Source organism: Thalassophryne amazonica, chromosome 13 (genome assembly GCF_902500255.1).
Source record: "Thalassophryne amazonica chromosome 13, fThaAma1.1, whole genome shotgun sequence".
Classification (NCBI taxonomy): Eukaryota; Metazoa; Chordata; class Actinopteri; order Batrachoidiformes; family Batrachoididae; genus Thalassophryne; species Thalassophryne amazonica.
The window spans coordinates 16,889,916-16,914,683 of NC_047115.1; the positions used below are offsets into that span (position 1 = coordinate 16,889,916).

Here is a 24,768-nt window from a genome sequence, read left to right on the forward strand (position 1 = left end):
TCAGTGACTCCAACACATACGAACGTCTGAAGAGAGACCCCACGAGCGGCTATAAGAACAAAATCATTAGCTACCTCCAAAACCTGGAGAAAGAGGGACTCATCGACAGGCAGACATACTACAGACTGTAGCCTGGGGACGCCACTCCGTGCATCTATGGACTGCCCAAAATCCACAAACAGGACGTGCCACTCAGGCCTATTGTATGTAGCACAGATTCCATCACGTACAATTTGGCCAAGTACCTCAAGTGGATTTTGGCTCCTCTAGTGGGTAACTCAGACAACCATGTGGAGAACACACAAGATTTTGTGAACAAGATCAAGGACCTACAGCTGGAGGCAGATGAAAGTATGGTGTCATTTGATGTGACATCGTTGTTCACCTGCATCCCCACTGCTGAGGCCGTCTCAGCTGTGAGGCAGAGACTGCTGGAGGATGTGTCTCTACTTGAAAGGACCAAACTCACACCAGACCACATCTGCCAACTCTTGGAGATCTGTCTCAACACCACGTATTTCCTGTTTAGGGGGAATTACTACAGGCAGATTCATGGTTGTGCGATGGGGTCTCCGGTATCCCCCATTGTGGCCAATCTGTACATGGAGCGAGTGGAGAAGACAGCCTTGACGTCTTTCACAGGCATCTCTCCCAGTCACTGGTTCAGATATGTTGATGACACATGGGTCAAAATCAAGCAACAGCAAGTTGAGGACTTTACAGAACACATCAACTCGGTGGACGCCAATATCAAGTTCACACGTGAGGATGCCAGAAACAACCATTTAGCCTTCCTGGACTGTGATGTTACGATTGGAGAGAAAAGGCAGCTCCAGACAGGGGTTTACAGAAAACCAACTCACACTGACCAATATCTGCTCTTCGGCTCAAACCACCCCCCTTGAACACAAGCTCGGGGTGATCAGGACGCTTCAACACAGAGCCCTACAGGTGCCCACAACTGCAGAGGGAAGGGCTAAAGAACAACAACGTGTCCGGAAAGCCCTCACAGTATGTGGGTACCCACGATGGTCCCTGGACAAAGTGCAGAAGTCCCAGAGAACAGAGAGACCAGATAGACAGGAGACGGAGACAAGAAGAAGAGGAGTGTCTCTCCCTTATTTAGCAGGAGTAGGGGAAAAAACTACAGAGGATCTTCAGACAGCACAAAATCCCAGTTTACTTTAAACCGGTTAACACCTTGAGACAGAAATTAGTTCACCCTAAGGACATGATCCCTAGTTACAAACAGAGCAATGTAGTGTATTCTATCAGATGTCAGGAAAACTGTAACGAACACTACATAGGTGAAATGAAGCAACCTTTACACAAAAGGCTATACCAGAGGGGTCAAGGAGGCATTCTTTGTGAAACGTTTGAAACCCAGCCTTAACCGGGGAGTGGGTCTGAGACACACTTTATCCCCTGTTTACAATGGGGTACTCAGGTCAAAGGAGTTTCAGTCTTTTGTTCATGGTAATGAGTCATTCATGTCATCAAGGGAGCCATCAGAAAGGCATCCATCCCATCATTAGGGGGACAGCTGTCCTGCCATTAGGTGTGCTAACTACAGCACAATAGTTGCTAATTAGAGTTATTGTTTAGTCACTAGCCTATAGCAGTCTGCCTCTCAGTAGGAGGGGTCTGGTTAGGTTTAAAACTCCAGCTTTTGTTGGCTTCTGTTTTATTCTTCTCTACAAGAGTCAGACAGAAGTCAGACTTCCAGAGCAAGAATTTTAGCTGAGGAAGCTTCTGCGATTTGAAGCGAAACGTCCTCGCGTCAAGCAACCCAGTCCAGTCGAAGATTCAAGCTTCTCTACTTTGATTAAATATTGTTTTAACTTATATCCGCTACACAGTCTTATCTGACAGAGTGAGGAAAGACAAGCTTCTCACCAATGAGTAATTTTTTTGACAGTGAGAAATAAGAAGCTGAGAGGAAGCATGCAGTCGGTGGTACAAACATTCACTCACTCCTCTGAAGGAGGATGCGTCAGAGGTGCACAGCAACACAACAAAAAACCCACACTGGGCTGCCTGGAAAGTCCTCAGACAAAACCCCTCCAATCCACCAAGACGTCACACAAGACAGCGATGGAGAAATAACTAACGAACTCAATAAATAGAGCCTTGCTAGAGGGAACTAAACCCCGTCTGGAGAATAGAACACGTTGTTTCCTACAGTAACATTTGTGTGATTCAATACTGAGAACTTATGATGGTATTCTCTCTCTCTCTCTCGTCTGTCTTGCCAGTGGAGCTACTGATTGGTGATACCTGCAGCTGGACCACTTGCCTCTCATCAGCCTGTCAGTCCATCAGTTTATCACTTCAGCTTTGCCAGATTATTCCATCCTCAGTGCGATCCAGCTGAACTCCTAGTTGAAGTATTCTTCTGCACTTTGGGACTTTGTGGACTTGAACTTGTTGTTTATTCCTGTCTCCAGTATCCCCACCGCCAACAGCTCCACCTGACCTTGGCTGTCCATCAGCCAGCGTCCAGGCAGATCACGGCACCTCAACCTCCTGAGCTTCACCTACGCATCCAGAAGTCAGTTCCAAATAAACTTTATACTGTCTCATTGCCAAATGAGTCCAACCTGTCTGCTCTTCTAGTTCATAAAAATATGATTTAATGATCTCTAAAAAAAAAAAAAAATCCAAATACAGAGCTTATTGGCTCTGCACCTTCTGTTAGCAATTTAATTTAGCATTAGTCAATGAAGTCTGGCACTGGATCATTTATGACCTTTTGGATCAATAGCTATAGACCACAAACAGCTGATCAAGAAAGATGGATGATGAAACCAGTCAGCAAGATGCCAGTGCAGCTTTGGGACAGATGTTGTGGATACACAGCTGCTTAAACAAACTACTGAAAGAAAACCCCGGCAATCGTTAAGGAAGGAGGAAGTTCTGAATGTCTCAGCCTGGTTTCTCTGATGCAAACCAATCACTGATTTTTTTTTTTTTTTTTTTTTTTTTTTAAGAAATTGGATTTTCACAAAACTTGCTGAAACTCTTGGGTCTCAGCTGGTTCAGAAACCATTACATTTTCATGTTGCCTGAAGCAGAAGCAAGAATTTTTTAAATAATTTTCTTGATAACCTGCAAAATTGGGCATTCAGGGCTTTGGTAGCAGGAAGCCCCCCTCACCAATGTTCTCGTACTTTAACCACTGCATAATTCAACATTTAGCCAATGTCTCTTTTGTTTTTCATGAGAAATTGCTGTAAACATGAGGAATACACATTCATTTATACATCCTAACTGTACAACAGGCTGAAGGAACTCAAGCTTAACTGAATAACTGCCAAATGCCTTCGACAATTTTTACTTTAATTATATGTTTACTTAGTGCAACAAGCTTTTACAAATGAAAAATGTAAGTTACCTGACAGCTCTGATGACGGATTTAAGAGGGGCTGAGAGATCTTCCACTGTAACGTCACAGTGACAGCCTCGCTCGTCAAAGGAATCCTCTGTGGCCATGCCTGTGTCCACTGAGACGCACACACACACACACACACACACACACACACACACACACACACACACACACACACACACACACACACACACACACACACACACACACACACACACACACACACACACACAAACCATTTCCTTTCAGTACATTTGCTCTGTGTAAGATCATTTCCTGTCACATAACTCTTAAAACCCCATCTGAAGAGGTTCTGACTACAACCTCCAAAAATGTTTCTAAAGTCTTATTTCTATCCTGCTAGATGGAAGTTTCAGAATTGCAAAGTCTTTTTCCATTTCAGTTACACGAAGGAAAAAAATATTCTCATGCTACACGTTTGTTTGTTAGCTAGACTGGTATTTTTCATCTGCTGTATTTTATTCATGCCAGATTTTATGATGTTAATACAGGAAAGTGCAAACCAAATTCACATGTTAATAATTTATGTTACATGTAAAAAATAATATATATATATTTTTAAGTTTTTACCTTTGTAAATTTGTTTTCTGTTTGTAATCTCTCCCCCCCCCCCCCCCCCCCCCCCCCACACACACACACACTTTTTGTAATCTTGTTCTCCAAATGTAAATTTGCTTGGACTTTTGTAAATGTGTTGCTCAACTTGTAAATTTGTTTTTGAAATGTAATTTTGTTTTTACTTTTGGAAATTTGTTTTCCAAATGTAAATTAGCTTTTATTTTTGTACATTTGTTTTCTGAATGTAAATTTGCTTTTATTTTGTAACTTTCTCTACTTGTAAATTTGTTTTCTAAATGTAAATTTCTTTTTTCTTTTGCAAATGTGTTTACAAATGTAGATTTCTTTTGACTTCTGTAAATATATTTCTAAACATGGAAATTTCATCTTGCTTTTGAAAATGTGTTTCTCAATTTGTGTTGTACATTTGTTTTTATGTTTGGAAATTTGTCTTGAAAAATGTAAATTTTGTTTTTACTTTGTAATTTTGTTTTCCAAATGTAAATTTGGTTTTTGCTTTTGTAAATGTCTTTCTGAAACTGCACAATTGTTTTTTCTTTTGTCAATGTTTTTATAAATGTACATTTGTTTTGACTTTTGTAAATACAACCGAAAATGTAAATTTGTTTTTGTTTTGTAAATGTTTCTCAACTTTTGTTGTACAAAACAAATGTAAACAAATGTACAAAACTCAAGTTTTGTACATTTGTTTTCTAACATGGTTATTTGTTTTAACTTTTCTAAATGTGTTTCTGAACTTATACATTTGTTTTTACATTCGTGTATTTGTTTTCTATCATATACATTTGATTTGTACTTCCCATCCACAATAATTCAGAAGTTTCAAACTATTTGCAACTTTCTTATCTTATTTTGTATCATATTGTGTCATTTTTTTTCACTTGATAATGTCACTATTATTTAAGATGTGTTGCTGACATCTTCATGTGACACAGTGCTTTGATTGGCTGTTGCATGAAACTATTTCTTATAAAGTTGAGTTTTTCAAGTGTTGTGGCTGAGATTCACACAGATTTTAACTGTGCTGCAGAGGATTTTACAACATGCAGCTCAACAGCAACTTCGTTTCACCTGTGTAAAGCTGGCCTCAGGCCACCACTTACACCCTGTTCTCACTTTCATGGATATGCATCCCTGTAAGTCACAGTTTGAAACCTTGTCCATGACTTGGAAAACCATGTACCAATGTTTCCCAGCGGTGGTCCTTGGGACACAAAGTCCTGTACATTCTCCATTTGTCCATTTGATCTACTGAGACCAGATCAGCTGAGCCAAGTGTCTTCAAACAATCAACAACAGGCTGATTTGGCTCATTATGTGGGAAGCAAGGACCAGGATTGGGAAACACCACCTTAGACGATCTGGGAGAGTGTCTGGCATGAAATGGGATATTCCATCATTGTGCTGTGGTTTTGTTTTTATATTATTATTTGAGGGGGAAAAGTGAATTTGAAAGTAGGTATAACTGCACTTTTTAAGCAGTTGCTGCTCTCAGTGACATCACCAAAGGTCAACAAGTCAATATGAAAGTCTAAAACATTCGCACAGTTCTGTAGGTGTGACTGATGTACTTTGACAGGTACACACGTGTGTTTGTGCACACGGTTCCTCTCACCATCAGGCGCAGCTGTACGGGTCTGACTTTTCAACCTCAGCGAAGGTCGAAAGCGAGTTCGATCGTTGAAGCTCCAGCTTTTCTGCACTTTGGCCGGACTTCCACTTATCAGCTCGGACCCGCCAATCACCTCGTTACCAGGGGAACAGCGCTGCCGGTCATTGATGGTTGTCTGGCGGCTCTTCATGCTCTGACCGCGAGGGCTCGCCATGCGAACGCGCTCCTTAAAACTCAGCTTCTGGCTGCAGAGAGGCGTGCAAATGAGGGCAAGAGAAGGAGTGAGAAGAAAGAAGGAGAGGAAGAAAGTGGAAAAAAGTGTGATGAAGAAGGACAAAGATAGACAGAATGAAGACAGAGGTTGAAATGAAAGAAGAAGAAGAAAGTGATGAATGTAGTGGGGGAATAGTTCAAGATATAAAGACGAAGAAAGTCATAAAAAACATCCAGTTCATCAGTTGGAGTTTATAGGGAGAGACAGACACAAGGAGAGAGAGAGAAAAAGGTATGCTGTCAACACCTATTCCACGTCGGAGAATGAGAAGAGTTCAAAGCGCAGACAGGGCAACGTTCAACCCAACTGACATGCTCAAAAGACCAGAACTAATCCAGACTGCCTCCTGAACCACCAAAGGTCTCACTTTTACTGTTGCCTTAATTCTGATTCATTGTTTTTCCCTAACGCCCTGGCTGGAAACTTCAAATCAAAGTTATTCTGTTAGCCCGCCTCGCTCACCTTCACAAGAATGATATTAAGAAGCAATGAAAGCGCTAGTGCACGTACAGACCCTGTGCCAGCTGTAGCCTTTAAACTTGTTATTCAAAAACGGTGCGATCCTATAGACCGTTCACTTTTCTGTTAATGTTTCGACACCAAAACAACAAGAATGTTTCAAAGCATTTGTTTTGAATCAGTCAGTGAAGTACTGAAGTTCCATTTAAGACAGATCATGATGTCTTCCATTTGACTAAACCCGAAACAATGTTCAAAACAGTCTTTGGAATATTCTGGAATAAAAGTTAAATAGGGTTTGGAACTATCCCCAGGCAAACACACTATGTGTCAGGGTTTGGATTTGTGCATTATGTTTTATTTGTTCTGTTATGATTACATATTTTGCTAGACTGGCTTTGTTGCATGTTTCTCACTTGCTGTCCTTTTCTCTCGTGTCTGTCTCTTGGTGCTTGGTGGTGGGCGTTGCACTCTGTCTGGCCACACCCTTGTTTTGGTGCTTTCCACACACCTGTTCCTAATCTGTATTCATCACCTGGGTCTATATAAGCTCCACTGGTTGCACTAGTCCCTCGCCAGATTGATGTGCCTTGTACCTTCTCTCCAGCTCTGTTTCATGTGTTTCGTTCCTGCTTGCCTCACCATGTTATTTGACCACCTGCCTGTTTTTCTCGACCTAATATTTGGCATTTGGGTCATTCCATCCCAAGTCAGCCAGTGGTCACCACATGACCCCCTATAGAAAAAGTGAAAAACACTGCACTTGCTCCCCAGCCAGAGAAATAGAAATACCCCAAGTTTTAATTAGCCAGCTCTAATACTTTAGGCACAGGAGCTGTTTCAAAATTGCAGCATTTTTGTTTGTATTTGAAAAAGCACTTTCTGGCCAACTTTGGAGAGCAATATAGCCTAGCCAAATTAAGTGAAACCCCTCAAACTTAGTATCCTAGGCAAAATCATACTGGAAAAGCCATATCTGGCATCAAAACAATGATATCTGGCTTCATTTTTTATCCAACTGTTCTTAAAAACTGCCAAAAACGGTATATTTTCTAAACAAGGTCTTACTTTGAGCATGCACTGTGTCAAAATGGATAAATACCCATACTTCTTTTTACAGGCATAGACTCTCATGAACTAGTTCCAATGCCAGAATGTTTCAATGTTGCATTTCAGCTTAAATTTTGCTTGCAAGAGAAAAATTGAAGTTAAGCAATTTCGATTTTTCGCAAAAAATACCCCATAATTGACCACAAAAATCACTAGGTGAGCAATTGATAAAAAATTGGAAATTTCAACCATGCAATTATATGGATGTAAAGATTATATATACTAAATTTCAGGTTTGGGCAAGAAATATTTATATATTTTTAATTTTTCTGAAAAGTCATACTTTTAATGAATACAGATCCAACAGCACATGATATACAATGTCATGTAATCTAAAAATACTTTCAAGGTTTACCTGAATGATTCATTTCTTATATTTATTTAATAGTTAAATACATAGTGAACAAGTAATATTTCCTACATAATGTTGTGAAAGTGTAGGAACACGGACCCACAACAGGGGGCGCAAATGAACGGACAATGGAGGAGTCGAATAACACTGCTTTTACTGTTGTGAAACAGGCACAACAAATACAACCGGTTACAATATCGAAATGGAGTCCAATTACAACGGTGTCGTGTGGGCAGGCTCGACGATAGGAGACGTCTGTCCAAGTCGAACCGGAACCAACCCGATTTCCTCTGCCACCGAACCCCGGGAATACTGGAGCCGCCAAGTCCCGAATTCCCAGGTGGCCACTGCCTCCGCTCGTCGGATCCGGTACTGCTGGCAAGAAACAGAAACAGTCAGGTGTGGATGTGGCTGCACCCAGTAACACGGAGGGTGGAGAGTCCACCTCCACCTCTCGTCAACAACAATGTAGGAAGGTGAGTACTTATCTGAATGTTGTCTAGTAGTCAGCTGTCCTATAGACAATCAAACAAGAATACAAGTAAAGACACACGTATGTGCAGGCTGAAATGGTTACCTCTTTGGTAAGGCGATATCTCGGCAAATGAGGTGGAGATGCCGTCCTGCTGATATACCTCCGTATTGATTGGGATCAGCTGTCTCCGGTGATGGGTGACAGCTGTCATCCTGGCTGCTCCTGTAAGGCGGCAGCGCCCTCCGGTGCCTGGAGCCCGCACTCCAGGCAGGGCGCCCTCTAGTGGTGGTGGGCCAGCAGTACCTCCTCTTCAGCGGCCCACACAACAGGACCCCCCCCTCAACGGGCGCCTCCTGGCGCACGACCGGGTTTGTCAGGGTGGTGACGGTAGAAGTCGGCCAGGAGGGCCGGGTCCAGGATGAAGCCCTTCTTCACCCAGGAGCGTTCTTCGGGGCCGTACCCCTCCCAGTCCACCAGATACTGAAAACCCCGGCCCATTTGTCGGACGTCGAGGAGCCGGCGCACGGTCCAAGCCGGCTCTCCGTCGATGATCCGGGCAGGAGGTGGCGCCGGACCCGGAGTGCAGAGGGGTGAGGTGTGATGGGGTTTAATCCTTGACACATGGAATACCGGGTGAATCCGCAGTGAGGCCGGAAGCCGGAGCCTCACTGCGGCGGGATTGATGACCTTGAGTATTTTGTAGGGGCCGATGTATCGTTCTTGCAGTTTCGGGGAGTCCACTTGAAGGGGAATGTCTTTGGTGGACAACCAGACCTCCTGCCCTGGATGATACGTGGGAGCCGGGGCCCGCCGCCGGTCTGCATGGTTCTTCGCCCTCGTCCGGGCCTTCAACAAAGCAGAACGGGCAGCACGCCACACCCGACGGCACTTCCGTAGGTGGGCCTGGACCGAGGGCACACCGACCTCCCCCTCAACCACCGGAAACAACGGGGGTTGATACCCCAAACACACCTCAAAGGGGGAGAGGCCGGTGGCGGACGACACTTGACTGTTGTGCGCGTACTCGATCCAGGCCAGGTGGGTACTCCAGGCCGTCAGGTGCGCGGCTGTCACACAGCGCAAGGTTTGCTCCATCTCCTGGTTTGCCCGTTCTGCTTGTCCGTTGGTCTGGGGGTGGTACCCGGACGAGAGACTGACCGTGGCCCCCAGTTCCCGGCAAAAGCTCCTCCAAACCTGCGAGGAGAACTGGGGACCACGATCGGAGACGATGTCTGATGGTATCCCATGCAGACGGACGACGTGGTGGACTAGGAGGTCCGCTGTCTCCTGGGCCGTTGGGAGCTTCGGGAGGGCCACGAAGTGGGCCGCCTTGGAGAATCGGTCCACTATCGTGAGGACGATGGTGTTTCCCTGGGACGGCGGGAGACCCGTGACAAAATCCAGGCCGATGTGGGACCAGGGGCGATGAGGCACGGGCAGCGGCTGTAGCAATCCCGGTGTCTTACGGTGATCCGCCTTGCCCCTGGCACAGGTGGTACAGGCCTGGATGTAACCCCGGACGTCGGCCTCCAGGGACGCCCACCAGAAGCGCTGCCGGACGACTGCCACGGTTCTTCGCACCCCAGGGTGACAGGAGAGCTTAGAACCGTGACAGAAGTCCAGAACTGCAGCCCTGGCTTCTGGTGGGACGTAGAGTTTGTTCTTCGGTCCGGTTCCGGGGTCCGGGTCTCGTGTCAGGGCCTCCCGGACGGTTTTCTCCACGTCCCAGGTGAGGGCGGCCACGATAGCGGACTCCGGGATGATGGGTTCCGGGGGATCCGACGGCTCCGTTTTGACCTCATCTTCGTGTACCCGGGACAAGGCATCCGATCTTTGGTTTTTGGTCCCGGGACGGTAGGTGATCCGGAAGTCAAAACGGCTGAAGAACAGTGACCAGCGGGCTTGCCTGGGGTTCAGTTGCTTGGCGGTCCTGATATACTCCAGGTTCCGGTGGTCAGTGAAAACCGTGAATGGCACGAACGTTCCCTCCAACAGATGTCTCCACTCCTCAAGAGCCTCTTTCACCGCAAGGAGCTCTCGATTGCCGACGTCATAGTTCCGTTCGGCTGGGGTCAACCTGCGGGAAAAATAGGCACACGGGTGAAGGACCTTATCGGTCTTCCCGCTCTGGGACAGCACGGCTCCTATCCCTGAGTCCGAGGCATCCACTTCAACCACTAACTGGCGACTAGGATCGGGCTGCACCAGAACGGGTGCAGACGAGAAGCGCCGTTTCAACTCCTTAAACGCGGCATCGCACCGATCCGACCAGGTGAGGGAACTTTTGGTGAGGTCAGGGCTGTCAGGGGGCTAACTACCTGACTGTAGCCCTTAATGAACCTCCTGTAGAAATTAGCAAAGCCTAGGAACTGTTGCAACTTCCTACGGCTTGTTGGTTGGGGCCAGTCTCTCACCGCCGCAACCTTGGCCGGATCAGGAGCGACGGAGTTGGAGGAGATGATGAACCCCAGGAAGGACAAAGAAGTGCGGTGGAACTCACACTTCTCGCCCTTCACAAACAGCCGGTTCTCTAACAACCGCTGCAGGACCTGACGTACATGCCGGACATGAGTCTCAGGATCCGGAGAAAAGATGAGTATATCGTCTAGATATATGAAGACGAACCGGTGCAGGAAGTCCCGCAATACGTCGTTAACCAAGGCTTGGAACGTCGCGGGGGCGTTTGTGAGGCCGAACGGCATGACCAGGTACTCAAAGTGACCTAAGGGGGTGTTGAATGCCGTCTTCCACTCGTCTCCCTTCCGGATCCCAACCAGATGATACGCGTTTCTAAGATCAAGCTTGGTAAAAATCTTGGCTCCATGCAGGGGCGTGAACACCGAATCCAACAAGGGTAACGGGTATCGGTTGCGAACCGTGATTTCGTTCAGCCCCCTATAATCGATGCATGGACGAAGTCCGCCATCTTTTTTACCCACGAAAAAGAAACTTGCGCCCATCGGGGAGGTGGAATTTCGGATCAACCCGGCAGCTAACGAGTCCCGGATGTAGGTCTCCATTGATTCGCGCTCAGGCCGTGAGAGGTTGTACAGTCTACTGGACGGGAACCCACTGCCTGGAACCAAATCGATGGCACAATCGTACGGACGGTGGGGGGGGAGTGTGAGCGCCAGATCCTTGCTGAACACGTCGACAAGGTCATGGTACTCCACCGGCACCGTCCCCAGATTGGGCGGGACTCTGACCTCCTCCTTAGCTTGGGAGCCGGGAGGAACCGAGGAACCTAGACACACTCGATGGCAGGTCTCGCTCCACTGAACCACTACCCCGGACGGCCAATCAATCCGGGGATTGTGCTTCAACATCCAGGGAAAGCCTAAAACCACACGGGAAGTGGCCTGAGTCACAAAAAACTCGATCACCTCCCGGTGGTTTCCTGACACCACCAGCGTTACAGGTGGTGTCTTATGTGTGATCGGAGGGAGCAGGGAGCCATCTAGTGCTCGAACCTGCACAGGCGAGGTAAGCGCCACCAGAGGGAGCCCTATCTCCCTGGCCCATCTGCAGTCCAACAGATTCCCCTCAGAGCCCGTGTCCACCAGTGCTGGGGCCTTCAGGGTTAAATCCTCATACAGGATCGTGACTGGGAGTCGTGTAGCAATGTGGGTGTGTCCCACGTGAATGTCTCGGCCCACCCCTAGCCCAGTCTCTAGGGGCGGGCGTTGGTGTTGTAACCGCTCGGGGCAGTCTCTCACATGGTGCTCTAGTGCACCACAAACAAAACAAGCTCCATGGGCCCGTCTCCTCTGTGCAGCTGGTGCCCTAAATGTTGCCCTACTCGTGTCCATAGCTTCGTCAGTAGGGGGAGCTGTGGCCCCACGGAGCGCAGGGGCCGTGGAGCGTGGGGAAGGCGGAGCGCGGTCGGAACCGGAAGGGAGAGGGACGGCGCGTGCCCGGCCACGCCCTTCGTCTCGTTCCCGCCGACGTTCTTCTAACCGGTTGTCCAACCGTATGACAAGATCGATAAGCCCGTCTAAATCCCGCGGTTCGTCCTTAGCCACCAGGTGCTCCTTGAGAACCAAAGACAGTCCGTTTACAAAGGCGGCACGGAGGGCAGCGTTATTCCAGCCGGATCTCGCAGCCGCGATGCGGAAGTCGACTGCATAAACAGCTGCGCTCCGGCGCCCCTGTCTCATTGACAGTAGCACGGTTGAAGCGGTTTCTCCTCTATTAGGGTGATCGAACACGGTTCTGAGCCCCCTCACAAACCCATCGTAAGTCAGAAGGAGCCGTGAATTCTGCTCCCAGAGCGCTGTAGCCCAAGCGTGTGCCTCACTGCGAAGCAGGTTTATGACATAAGCTACTTTACTAGCATCAGTCGCGTACATGACTGGACGCTGTGCGAAGACGAGCGAACACTGCATCAGAAAATCCGCGCATGTCTCCACACAGCCTCCGTACGGCTCTGGAGGGCTTATGTATGCTTCCGGGGAAGGAGGGAGAGGTCGTTGAACAACCAGTGGAACGTCAACGTTACGCACAGGATCTACGGGAGGGAGAGCCGCAGCGGCGCCCGGAGGGCGCGCTTCCACCTGCGCGGCGAGAGCCTCCACCCTGCGGTTCAGGAGGACGTTCTGCTCGGTCATGAAATCCAACCAAGTCGTGAAAGCGGTGAGGATCCGCTGCAACTCACCGATTACCCCTCCCGCGGACGCCTGCGCGTCCTGTTCTTCCATTGGCCGTTCAACAGCCGGTTGACGCCCCTCGGGATCCATGACGCTGGCCGAGATATCCTGTTGTGAAAGTGTAGGAACACGGACCCACAACAGGGGGCGCAAATGAACGGACAATGGAGGAGTCGAATAACACTGCTTTTACTGTTGTGAAACAGGCACAACAAATACAACCGGTTACAATATCGAAATGGAGTCCAATTACAACGGTGTCGTGTGGGCAGGCTCGACGATAGGAGACGTCTGTCCAAGTCGAACCGGAACCAACCCGATTTCCTCTGCCACCGAACCCCGGGAATACTGGAGCCGCCAAGTCCCGAATTCCCAGGTGGCCACTGCCTCCGCTCGTCGGATCCGGTACTGCTGGCAAGAAACAGAAACAGTCAGGTGTGGATGTGGCTGCACCCAGTAACACGGAGGGTGGAGAGTCCACCTCCACCTCTCGTCAACAACAATGTAGGAAGGTGAGTACTTATCCGAATGTTGTCTAGTAGTCAGCTGTCCTATAGACAATCAAACAAGAATACAAGTAAAGACACACGTATGTGCAGGCTGAAATGGTTACCTCTTTGGTAAGGCGATATCTCGGCAAATGAGGTGGAGATGCCGTCCTGCTGATATACCTCCGTATTGATTGGGATCAGCTGTCTCCGGTGATGGGTGACAGCTGTCATCCTGGCTGCTCCTGTAAGGCGGCAGCGCCCTCCGGTGCCTGGAGCCCGCACTCCAGGCAGGGCGCCCTCTAGTGGTGGTGGGCCAGCAGTACCTCCTCTTCAGCGGCCCACACAACACATAATCTATAAAATGCACATATTTGCAAACAAAGTGCTCTTAATCTAGGTATACCATGTATACCAAACAAAGCCATCATGTCCGAAAACTATGTTCTTGGGTTATGTACAGGAAAACGTGTTTTCTGCAGACACAGCACAGGCGAAAAGGCTAATAGTAAATCAGCTACTGTAATAATATTTGTCATCGGTATGCATGTTATGTGTGCAAAAACCCTGGGAGAAGTGACTCAACTTTGTTCTGATCACTGTCTTTCAGACTGTACTTGCGAGCACCAGCATCACTCAAATCAACAAAATTGTGAAAGCCAACTGTCTCACACAATGTCTTTCGATGATATTCATCTTGCAAAGTCAACCCTAGAGCACATTTTGCCTCCATGATTGATGAGAATATGATTAGGCAATGGTCAGAATTCCCAGAAATTCTTTGACCTATTTCTGGGAAACCATCTTGAAATTAGGTTGTTCAGTTAATCCCACCTTCTGGGAAATTCTAAATATAGCCTGACCTTTTTCTGTCAAAATTATCATTCATTTGGGTACCCTGTGCTGTTGCATCCATCAGCAATACAGTTTTTTTTACCAAGTTAAAATAATTGTATAATTATTATAGTTATTATGTAATAACTATATATTCACATTTCCATTGATTAAGACTTAACACCATCTAGTCAATGTGAAATTTCACACAATATTGCCTATTGTAAAAAAAATAATTAAAATAGAAATATTTCTTGCCCGAACTTGAAATTTAGTATATATCATCTTTACATCCATATAATTGCATGGTTGAAATTTAAATTTTTTAATTAATTGCTCACCTGGTGATTTTTGTGGTCAATTAGAGGATATTTTTGCAAAAAATCGAAATTGTACGATTTCAATTTTTCCTTCACAAGCACAATTTTGGCTGAAATGGAAAAATGAAACATTCTGGTGTTGTAACTGATTCATGAGAGTCTATGCCTGTAAGGAGAAGCGTGGGCATTAATCTATTTTGACACAGTGCATGCTCAAAGTCAGACCTCGTTTAGAAAAAATACCATTTTTGGCAGTTTTTAAGAAAAGCTGGATAAAAATGAAGCCAGATATCATTGTTTTGATGACAGATATGGCTTTTCCAGTATGATTTTACCCAAAATGGTAAGTTTGAAATGTTTCACTTAATTTGGCTAGGCTATATTGCTCTCCAACGTTGGCCAGAAAGTGCTTTTTTCAAATAAGAACAAAAATGCTGCAATTTTGAAACTGCTCCTGTGCCTAAAGTATTAAAGCTGGCTTATTAAAACTTGGGGTATTTCCATTTCTCTGGCAGGGGAACAAGTAACATTTTTTTTCTTTTTTTTTTGGAAGGGGTCATGTGGGGAATTTTTTTTAAAAATATGACCCATTTGGCATGGAATGACCATTTCACCATAACTTTGTAATAGGGATAACATATCAAATTGGCAGAACAGAACTGAGGAGTGACCTGGGAGCTTCTGGGTGACTTGAGATGGAATGACCCTATAGGTGGGTTATGGAATTGCTCATGCGCCCAAGGAATCGCACCACATTCCTCAGTTTCATTATATAAGGGTATATCAACCATGGGTCAATTGCAGAGAATCAGATGCAGTAATTTCATGATTACCTTGCTCTGTCAAACATACCAGCATGCAGTGCAGCAAAACAATGATGATGGAGTGTTAAAACACATTTTTGATACATTATTTCACACTTTTGCTCAGTGTAATTTCAGTGTCTCCCATGAGTTTTAAACAGGCTCTCCAGACAAGAATGACTGTTAATTTGACCACGGATGTTTTGTTTTTACTACAAACTTTAGTCCATGTAACAATCAGGTTTTCAGTACCACTTAAGGGACTAAATGACACTTACAGTAGTGTTCAGAATAATAGTAGTACTATCCAGGTTTTGAGTATTTCTTATTGTTACATGGGAAACAAGTTACCAGTAGATTCAGTAGATTCTCACAAATCCAAGACCAAGCATTCATGATATGCACACTCTTAAGGCTATGAAATTGGGCTATTAGTAAAAAAAAGTAGAAAAGGGGGTGTTCACAATAATAGTAGTGTGGCATTCAGTCAGTGAGTTCATCAATTTTGTGGAACAAACAGATGTGAATCAGGTGTCCCCTATTTAAGGATGAAGCCAGCACCTGTTGAACATGCTTTTCACTTTGAAAACCTGAGGAAAATGGGATGTTCAAGATATTGTTCAGAAGAACAGCGTAGTTTGATTAAAAAGTTGATTGGAGAGGGGAAAACCTATACGCAGGTGCAAAAAATTATAGGCTGTTCATCTACAATGATCTCCAATGCTTTAAAATGGACAAAAAAAACGAGACGCGTAGAAGAAAACGGAAAACAACCATCAAAATGGATAGAAGAATAACCACAATGGCAAAGGCTCACCCATTGATCAGCTCCAGGATGATCAAAGACAGTCTGGAGTTACCTGTAAGTGCTGTGACAGTTAGAAGACGCCTGTGTGAAGATAATTTATTTGCAAGAATCTCCCGCAAGTCCCTCTGTTAAATAAAAGACGTGCAGAAGAGGTTACAGTTTGCCAAAGAACACATCAACTGGCCTAAAGAGAAATGGAGGAATATTTTGTGGACTGATGAGAGTAAAATTGTTCTTTTTGGGTCCAAGGGCTGTAGACAGTTTGTGAGATGACCCCCAAACTCTGAATTCAAGCCACAGTTCACAGTGAAGACAGTGAAGCATGGTGGTGCAAGCATCATGATATGGGCATGTTTCTCCTACTATGGTGTTGGGCCTATATATCACATACCAGGTATCATGGATCAGTTTGGATATGTCAAAATACTTGAAGAGGTCATGTTGTCTTATGCTGAAGAGGACATGCCCTTGAAATGGGTGTTTCAACAAGGCAATGACCCCAAGCACACTAGTAAACAAGCAAAATCTTGGTTCCAAACCAACAAAATTAATGTTTTGGAGTGGCCTGCCCAATCCCCGGACCTAAATCTAATTGAGAACGTGTGGGATGACATCAAAAAAGCTGTTTCTGAAGCAAAACCAAGAAATGTGAATGAATTGTGGAATGTTGTTAAAGTATCTTGGAGTGGAATAACAGCTGAAAGGTGCAACACGTTGGTTGACTCCATGCCTCGCAGATGTAATAGTAAACAAGCAAAATCTTGGTTCCAAACCAACAAAATTAATGCCTTGCAGATGTGAAGAAATCATGAAAAACTGTGGTTATACAACTAAATACTAGTTTAGTGATTCACAGGATTGCTAAAAAAGCAGTTTGAACATAATAGTTTTGAGTTTGTAGCATCAACAGAGAATGCTACTACTATTGTGAACACCCCCTTTTCTACTTTTTTTTTACTAATAGCCCAATTTCATAGCCTTAAGAGTGTGCATATCATGAATGCTTGGTCTTGTTGGATTTGTGAGAATCTACTGAATCTACTGGTACCTTGTTTCCCATGTAACAATAAGAAATATACCCAAAACCTGGATTAATCTTTTTAGTCACATAGCACTACTATTATTCTGAACACTACTGTACATTACAGCCTCAGTGTACCATGGCCTACACAAAATAATGTGTGGTGACCATTCCACGGTGGTAGCTGGTGCCAGTTAGGGGTCGATAAAGAATTACACAGGGGTCAATGTTTAAACATTCTCCAATCATGTTGAAAACTATACCACATTATTTGTCTGACCATAAAGATTCCAAAAAGGTATAGTTTGGACTATCTATGACTGAATGTTTTGTAGTTATGGGGCAAAAACCACAAAAATGGTGACAAAGGTCAATTGCAGTTTATACAAGGGCCAAAAGTTAAAGATGCTCCAGTTTTGGTAAAAAGTGAGTCAAATTATTGGTTGAGCTACTAGAGTTTTACAAAGGAATAGGTTGCACCATATATTATGTTTAGTTACTGGGTATACGTCATATGTCACAGAATCCAATTTGAACGTCGACCTTTTGTGACCATTAATTTGGAGACCAAACATTCAACAAGGCTAAAACTGTTCCATTTATTAACCCTGTGAGTGCAACCAATAATTTGCATCACTTTTTAAGACTATTTTAAAATAAGCTTGGGAAGTGTCTTTATGAATGTTAGTTTTTGTGGAAGTGCACAATTTACAGATGAGCAACAATCTTGCTTTAACAGGCAACAAGAAAAACCAATGTTAAAAACATTCCATGCAAATGCACAAGTCAGCCAAAGCTGTCGTTAGTATTACCTCAATCATCATAATTCAGGTTTGGTCATTTACAGAATCGTGTGTGAAACAAGGCAGTGAACTTTCCCAGTTCTGATTTACCAACACAACAGATGCCCATGCAGGTGGTCTTTTTCAAGGATGACAAACTGTGCATTTTAGTCTTCAAACATAAATGAAAGGGGTCAAAGGTCAGCAGTGATTATCGTGGAGTCTGCGAGTGGTGCTTTTACTGAAAATCCACCATCGTATTCAGCTATCCAGGGAACGCACAGAGTGTTTCTATCATGCATATTTGAAAGGAAATGCAGATGCATTATTACTCCAGGACCAGCTAGTTATTCTGCACCAGTTGTATTCTACACTTTCAATTAGTGTCAACACAGTCACTGTATGCTTTCATTCTGAAATGCTGTGAATGCTTTTTCAAACTAAGCTAATGGGCTATTACTGGTTGAAGAGGAATTCAATCCAATTCAAATACCTTTATTTTTCCATTAGGACGTTCACATGTAGAAGAGCATTAGAGTACATCCACACAGTTACACCGAACTACCAAGGAGGAATGCAGAGGGCATGCAGTAAAACGAAAAAGGGTAACGACACCAGTATTTGTACACTGGAATGTGCAAAATTATAGCACAAGAGGATAAAATACTGCCAGGGATGATTTAAGGTGAGTCAGATGCACCCACAAGAATGGCTCATTTTCAATTTTAAAATTGAAATGTTATGGGAATATTAAGTATTTTTTTAAACAATTAATGAGCTGCTTCCATAAAATAATAGAGCCATTCACGTTTATCTGCGGTAACATTCATGTCTCTGGGTTCTGGTGCTTTGAGGTCGAGAGATGCCTGGAAAGAGTTTATGGAGTGATGAGGTTGCTGGACAGAGGTGTTTGGTGATATCTTACAAGAAAACAAAGTTCTAAGTCTTAAGGTGTTTCTTGTCTTGCTGTGTGGTTGTGAGACTCGGACACTAACCAGTGACTTAAGGCAACAACTAGATGTCACTGGCACTGGGTCTCTCTGGAGAATCTTGTGGTACTGCTCGAATTACTTTTGGTCAAACTAGTGGTTACTTGGGCAGACTCAGGTGGGGAGTATTATTTGCATTGTAAGGTAACATCAGTTTTTGACATTTTGGACATATGGTGTGTTTGTGCATGATCCAGCACACAGACACTTCAGTATTGAGAACCCCAGCACCTGGAGAAGACAAAGGGGACGCCCATACTTCACATGGCCATGGCAGATAGATGGTTACTTTTAAGACATGGTGATGGATGGTTCTCTGCTGGGGTGGTTGCCATCCAGGACCCAAGGCAATTCCATGGTGTGGTATATGCACATGCTCCCCAACTTTACTCGCCTCCTCAGAGTTGGATGATTTAAAATTCCAAAAACATCCTCAGATAATGAATTGTGACTAATCACACACACAAAAAACAGTGTTGCATTGCATACTGTGCAAGACGAAAAATAAATGACACTCCATGGGATATGCAGAATTGGAGATGAGGAGACTGAGGTGGACGAGGTGTTACAGGAACACTTTGCCCACCGGTTTCACCTCAGGGAGCTATGCACGAGACACGAGTCTCTTTAAAAGAGTGGTTACATTCTGACAGGTCGGTTTCGTGTTATGTCATGAAACATACCCACGATTAAATAAGGGAATAAATACAACACCAGCGTGTTCTGCACCTTACTTTGTACTCAGATTACACGTTTTATGAATAGCAAAGTTGAGTTAGACACGACCCAAATGCACGCACACTATGCGCTTTATATCATGCTCTATGTATTGTCAAAATAGGGCCCAAAGTATCATCACATTAGACAAGCAGCAGGCAGCAGTCGATTTTGCAGACAAGGTCCTTGTTAGGAACAAAGAGATTGAAAAAAGGAGCTAATGTTTAACTTGTTTGTTCTGTGATTTTGCATGCTCGAGACAGTGCTATTAGTCAACCATTCTTGCAGATTTTTCAGCTAACAGGATGCTAAGTAGGTACCTCCTATATTTCCAAGAGGTATACCTTCTGAAGAGCCTCCTATTTTTTAGACTCTTACTGGGGTGAAGGAAGGAATGGAAGAAAGAATGAGGAAAGACAAAAGAAAGGAAAGATTAAAAGAGGTGCTGACCGCAGACAGAAGTGAAATTAATGACTATTCATTGTGATTAAATAAGTGCATACAGTAACAGCAAAAGACACGTTTCAGTGAAGGGCTAGCTAATTTACGTAGCCTAGGACAGAGTACATAGCAAGTCATACACTGACACAGTTTAGCAGTGACATTTTGATAGAGCTTTTAACTGCACTGTCCAAAGAGGTGAAATATTTACTCAAAAAAGAAAATAAAAAAGTGTTCAGAATGCCTTATGTTAAACAGTGAACTGTTATAAGGAAATTTATCAGGCTGTCATGATACAAGAGAACTTCATCCAACATGGAGGACGCTAGTACACAAACAAAACATTTCAAATAATCCACCCTGCTCCACTGCGTATAAAGAGCTCTAAAAACTGCTCAGTGTGATGTGCAGACAGTTGTAAGATAGGAGAAGATAGAAGTAATTAAAAAAAAATATATGGGCAGATGTGCTAGGTACCAAGCTAGCTAGCCGAGCACACAAACTACAGTAGCTCAATGAGCTTTCTGGAGGTCAAGAGAAAAATTTGACTTCAGCTACCTTTCACACAGGTTTAAATTAACAAAGCATAAAAAGAACAGATTCATATGTACAATATCTTAAAATTAAAGCTTTAGAAATTTGAGGATTTTGGGTTTAAAAAAACTTAAAATGTCCAAATGTTCTTATTCTAATGTCAAATACATTTTTTTTATTTCATTAAAGAAACACCAGCTAGCAGTTGGATTTTTTTTTTTAAACAGAGCCTGTATTTACAACTTGTGCATAGATTTAGAATGGTACCCATGTAGCAAACCTCAAAAAACAACTATATATATACGAGGGCTGTCCGTAAAGTATAGGTCCTTTTTATTTTTTTCAAAAACTATATGGATTTCATTCATATGTTTTTACGTCAGACATGCTTGCACCCTCGTGCGCATGCGTGAGTTTTTCCATGCCTGTCGGTGACGTCATTCGCCTGTGAGCACTCCTTGTGGGAGGAGTCGTCCAGCCCCTCGTCGGAATTCCTTTGTCTGAGAAGTTGCTGAGAGACTGGCGCTTTGTTTGATCAAAATTTTTTCTAAACCTGTGAGACACATCGAAGTGGACACGGTTCGAAAAATTAAGCTGGTTTTCAGTGAAAATTTTAACAGCTGATGAGAGATTTTGAGGTGATTCTGTCGCTTTAAGGACTTTTCACGGTGCGAGACGTCGCTCAGCGCTCTCAGGCGCCGTCATCAGCCTGTTTCAAGCTTAAAACCTCCACATTTCAGGCTCTATTGATCCAGGACGTCGTGAGAGAACAGAGAAGTTTCAGAAGAAGTCGGTTTCAGCATTTTATCCGGATATTCCACTGTTAAAGGAGATTTTTTTAATGAAAGACGTGCGGACGGGTCCGCGCGTCGGGACGCAGCCGACGCGGCGCGGCGGCACAGGAAAAACACCTCCGTGTTGATAACCATTTGTAAAATCCAGTTGGCTTTTGATGGCTTTCAGTGGAGTGAGTATATGAGAAATTGTTTATCAGCTGGAGATGTTCCAACTTGTCCTCAAGGCTTCCAACGGAGGTGTTTTTCCTGTGGCGGAGCGTCGCGGCGGCTGCGAGCCGACGCTGCAATCCGCCCGCACGTCTTTCATTAAAAAAATCTCCTTTAACAGTGGAATATCCGGATAAAATGCTGAAACCGACTTCTTCTGAAACTTCTCTGTTCTCTCACGACGTCCTGGATCAACAGAGCCTGAAATGTGGAGGTTTTAAGCTTGAAACAGGCTGATGACGCTGCCTGAGAGCGCTGAGCGACGTCTCGCACCATGAAAAGTCCTTAAAGCGACAGAATCACCTCAAAATCTCTCATCAGCTGTTAAAATTTTCACTGAAGACCAGCTTAATTTTTCGAACCGTGTCCACTTCGATGTGTCTCACAGGTTTAGAAAAAATTTTGATCAAACAAAGCGCCAGTCTCTCAGCAACTTCTCAGACAAAGGAATTCCGACGAGGGGCTGGATGACTCCTCCCACAAGGAGTGCTCACAGGCGAATGACGTCACCGACAGGCGTGGAAAAACTCACGCATGCGCATGAGGGTTCAAGCATGTCTGCCGTAAAAACATATGAATGAAATCCATATAGTTTTTGAAAAAAATAAAAAGGACCTATACTTTACGGACAGCCCTCGTGTATATATATATGATGATGATGATGGTTCTCTATCTTCCAACTAGTCCAAAGCATTGCACAGAACAAGGGCAGCCATATCTCACAACATTTTGTGATAGCATCATGAAAAGTACATTAATCCACATTTTCGTGAAGGGAGCGGGAATTCATTTTGTGATGAGTGCACAAAATATGGGGTGATGCAGGGGGTGTCTGTTTAGGGTTTGGGGAAGGGAGAGGGTTAGGGTTTGGGGAGAGCATACTGACATACTGTCTGGGTGTGTGGTACAGCCAAAGACAGGAAGGCAGTGCAGAGGGTCATAAACACTGCCCAAAAGATCATGGCTGCCCTCTGCCCAGCCTGGAATCCATCACCATATCCTGCTGCCATCCTAGGCCATCACAGAAGACCCCTCACACCCTGCCCACCCCCACCAGGAGATGCTACAGGTCAACAAAGTCCCACACCAGCAGGCTGACAAACAATTTAATCCCGAGTCATACATGCTGCAAACGCCCATGGACACACACACTCACCCACAGACCTACTCCCATAAACACCCCCCCGACAATAAATACTTCCTCCCGCCTTTAGCACCTTAACAGCACTGGTTTCTATGCCCCAGTGTCCCAGTGTTCACAATCACTGCCCTAAATATGCCCCAGTGTTCACAATCACCGTCCTAAATGTGTCCCCAGTGTTCATAATCACCGTCCTAAATGTGTCCCCAGTGTTCACAATCACTGACCTAAGTATGCCCCAGTGTTCACAATCACCGTCCTAAATGTGTCCCCAGTGTTCATAATCACCGTCCTAAATGTGTCCCCAGTGTTCACAATCACTGAATTAAGTATGCCCCAGTGTTCACAATCACCGTCCTAAATGTGTCCCCAGTGTTCATAATCACCGTCCTAAATGTGTCCCCAGTGTCCACAATCACTGACCTAAGTATGCCCCAGTGTTCACAATCACCATCCTAAATGTGTCCCCAGTGTTCATAATCACCGTCCTAAATATACCCCCAGTGTTCACAATCACCGTCCTAAATGTGTTCCCAGTGTTCACAATCACCGCCCTAAATATGCTCCAGTGTTCACAATCACCGTCCTAAATGTGTCCCCAGTGTTCACAATCACCGTCCTAAATGTACCCCGTGTTCACAATCACCGTCCTAAATGTACCCCGTGTTCACAATCACCGCCCTAAATATGCCCCAGTGTTCACAATCACCGTCCTAAATGTACCCCCAGTGTTCACAATCACTGCCCTAAATGTGTCCCCAGTGTTCACAATCACCGTCCTAAATGTGTCCCCAGTGTTCATAATCACCGTCCTAAATGTGTCCCCAGTGTCCACAATCACTGACCTAAGTATGCCCCAGTGTTCACAATCACCATCCTAAATGTGTCCCCAGTGTTCATAATCACCGTCCTAAATATACCCCCAGTGTTCACAATCACCGTCCTAAATGTGTTCCCAGTGTTCACAATCACCGCCCTAAATATGCTCCAGTGTTCACAATCACCGTCCTAAATGTGTCCCCAGTGTTCACAATCACCGTCCTAAATGTACCCCGTGTTCACAATCACCGTCCTAAATGTACCCCCAGTGTTCACAATCACCGCCCTAAATATGCCCCAGTGTTCACAATCACCGTCCTAAATGTACCCCCAGTGTTCACAATCACTGCCCTAAATGTGTCCCCAGTGTTCACAATCACCGTCCTAAATGTACCCCCAGTGTTTCACAATCACTGCCCTAAATGTACCCCAGTGTTTCATAATCACTGCCCTAAATGTGCCCCAGTGTTTCACAATCACTGCCCTAAATGTGGCCCAGTGTTTCACAATCACCATCCTAAATGTGTCCCCAGTGTTTCACAATCACCGTCCTAAATGTGGCCCAGTGTCCACAATCACCGTCCTAAATGTGGCCCAGTGTCCACAATCACTGCCCTAAATGTGCCTCAGTGTTTCACAATCACTGCCCTAAATGTTTACAGTCACTTTTTAAACTGTACTTTACTCATATGTTTACACTCATATCTATCTATCTATCTATCTATCTATCTATCTATCTATCTATCTATCTATCTATCTATCTATCTATCTATCTATCTATCTATCTATCTATCTATCTATCTATATATATATAGGGGATGTATAAGATGTCTTGTTTTTCTATTTTGTGGTGTACAGTAGCACCCCCAATTTTTTGTTACCCCCCTGACCCCCATACAATGGCAATAAAGACTATTCTATTGTATTCTAAACAGTAAAATAATAATAAAAAACCCTGCATCATGAAAATGTGACTCATTTCGTGACAGGAGCACAAACACAAAGCGTGAGACTGGAGTGTAGCGCCCTGGTTTGCATTGATATTACAAGCCCAGTCTCACATGTATTTTTTTCTTTGTTTGTTTTTTTGCATGATACTGGTTATCGGTCACTATTTTTAACCCTAACCCTAGTCCTAACCCCAAGCACAC

At 44.6% G+C, this 24,768-nt stretch overlaps 1 protein-coding gene across 2 annotated transcripts in view; it reads right to left on the reverse strand.

The window, feature by feature from the left end:
* kcnq5a (potassium voltage-gated channel, KQT-like subfamily, member 5a) overlaps nt 1–24,768 on the reverse strand; it is a 276,889-nt gene that overhangs the window by 14,787 nt on the left and 237,334 nt on the right. For both annotated transcript variants that reach the window (XM_034184668.1, XM_034184669.1), the window contains 2 exons: nt 5,604–5,845; nt 3,395–3,503 (listed from right to left, as the gene is read on the reverse strand). In XM_034184668.1, the coding sequence (XP_034040559.1) occupies nt 3,395–3,503; nt 5,604–5,845 (351 nt within the window). The remainder of the gene's footprint in view (nt 1–3,394; nt 3,504–5,603; nt 5,846–24,768) is intronic.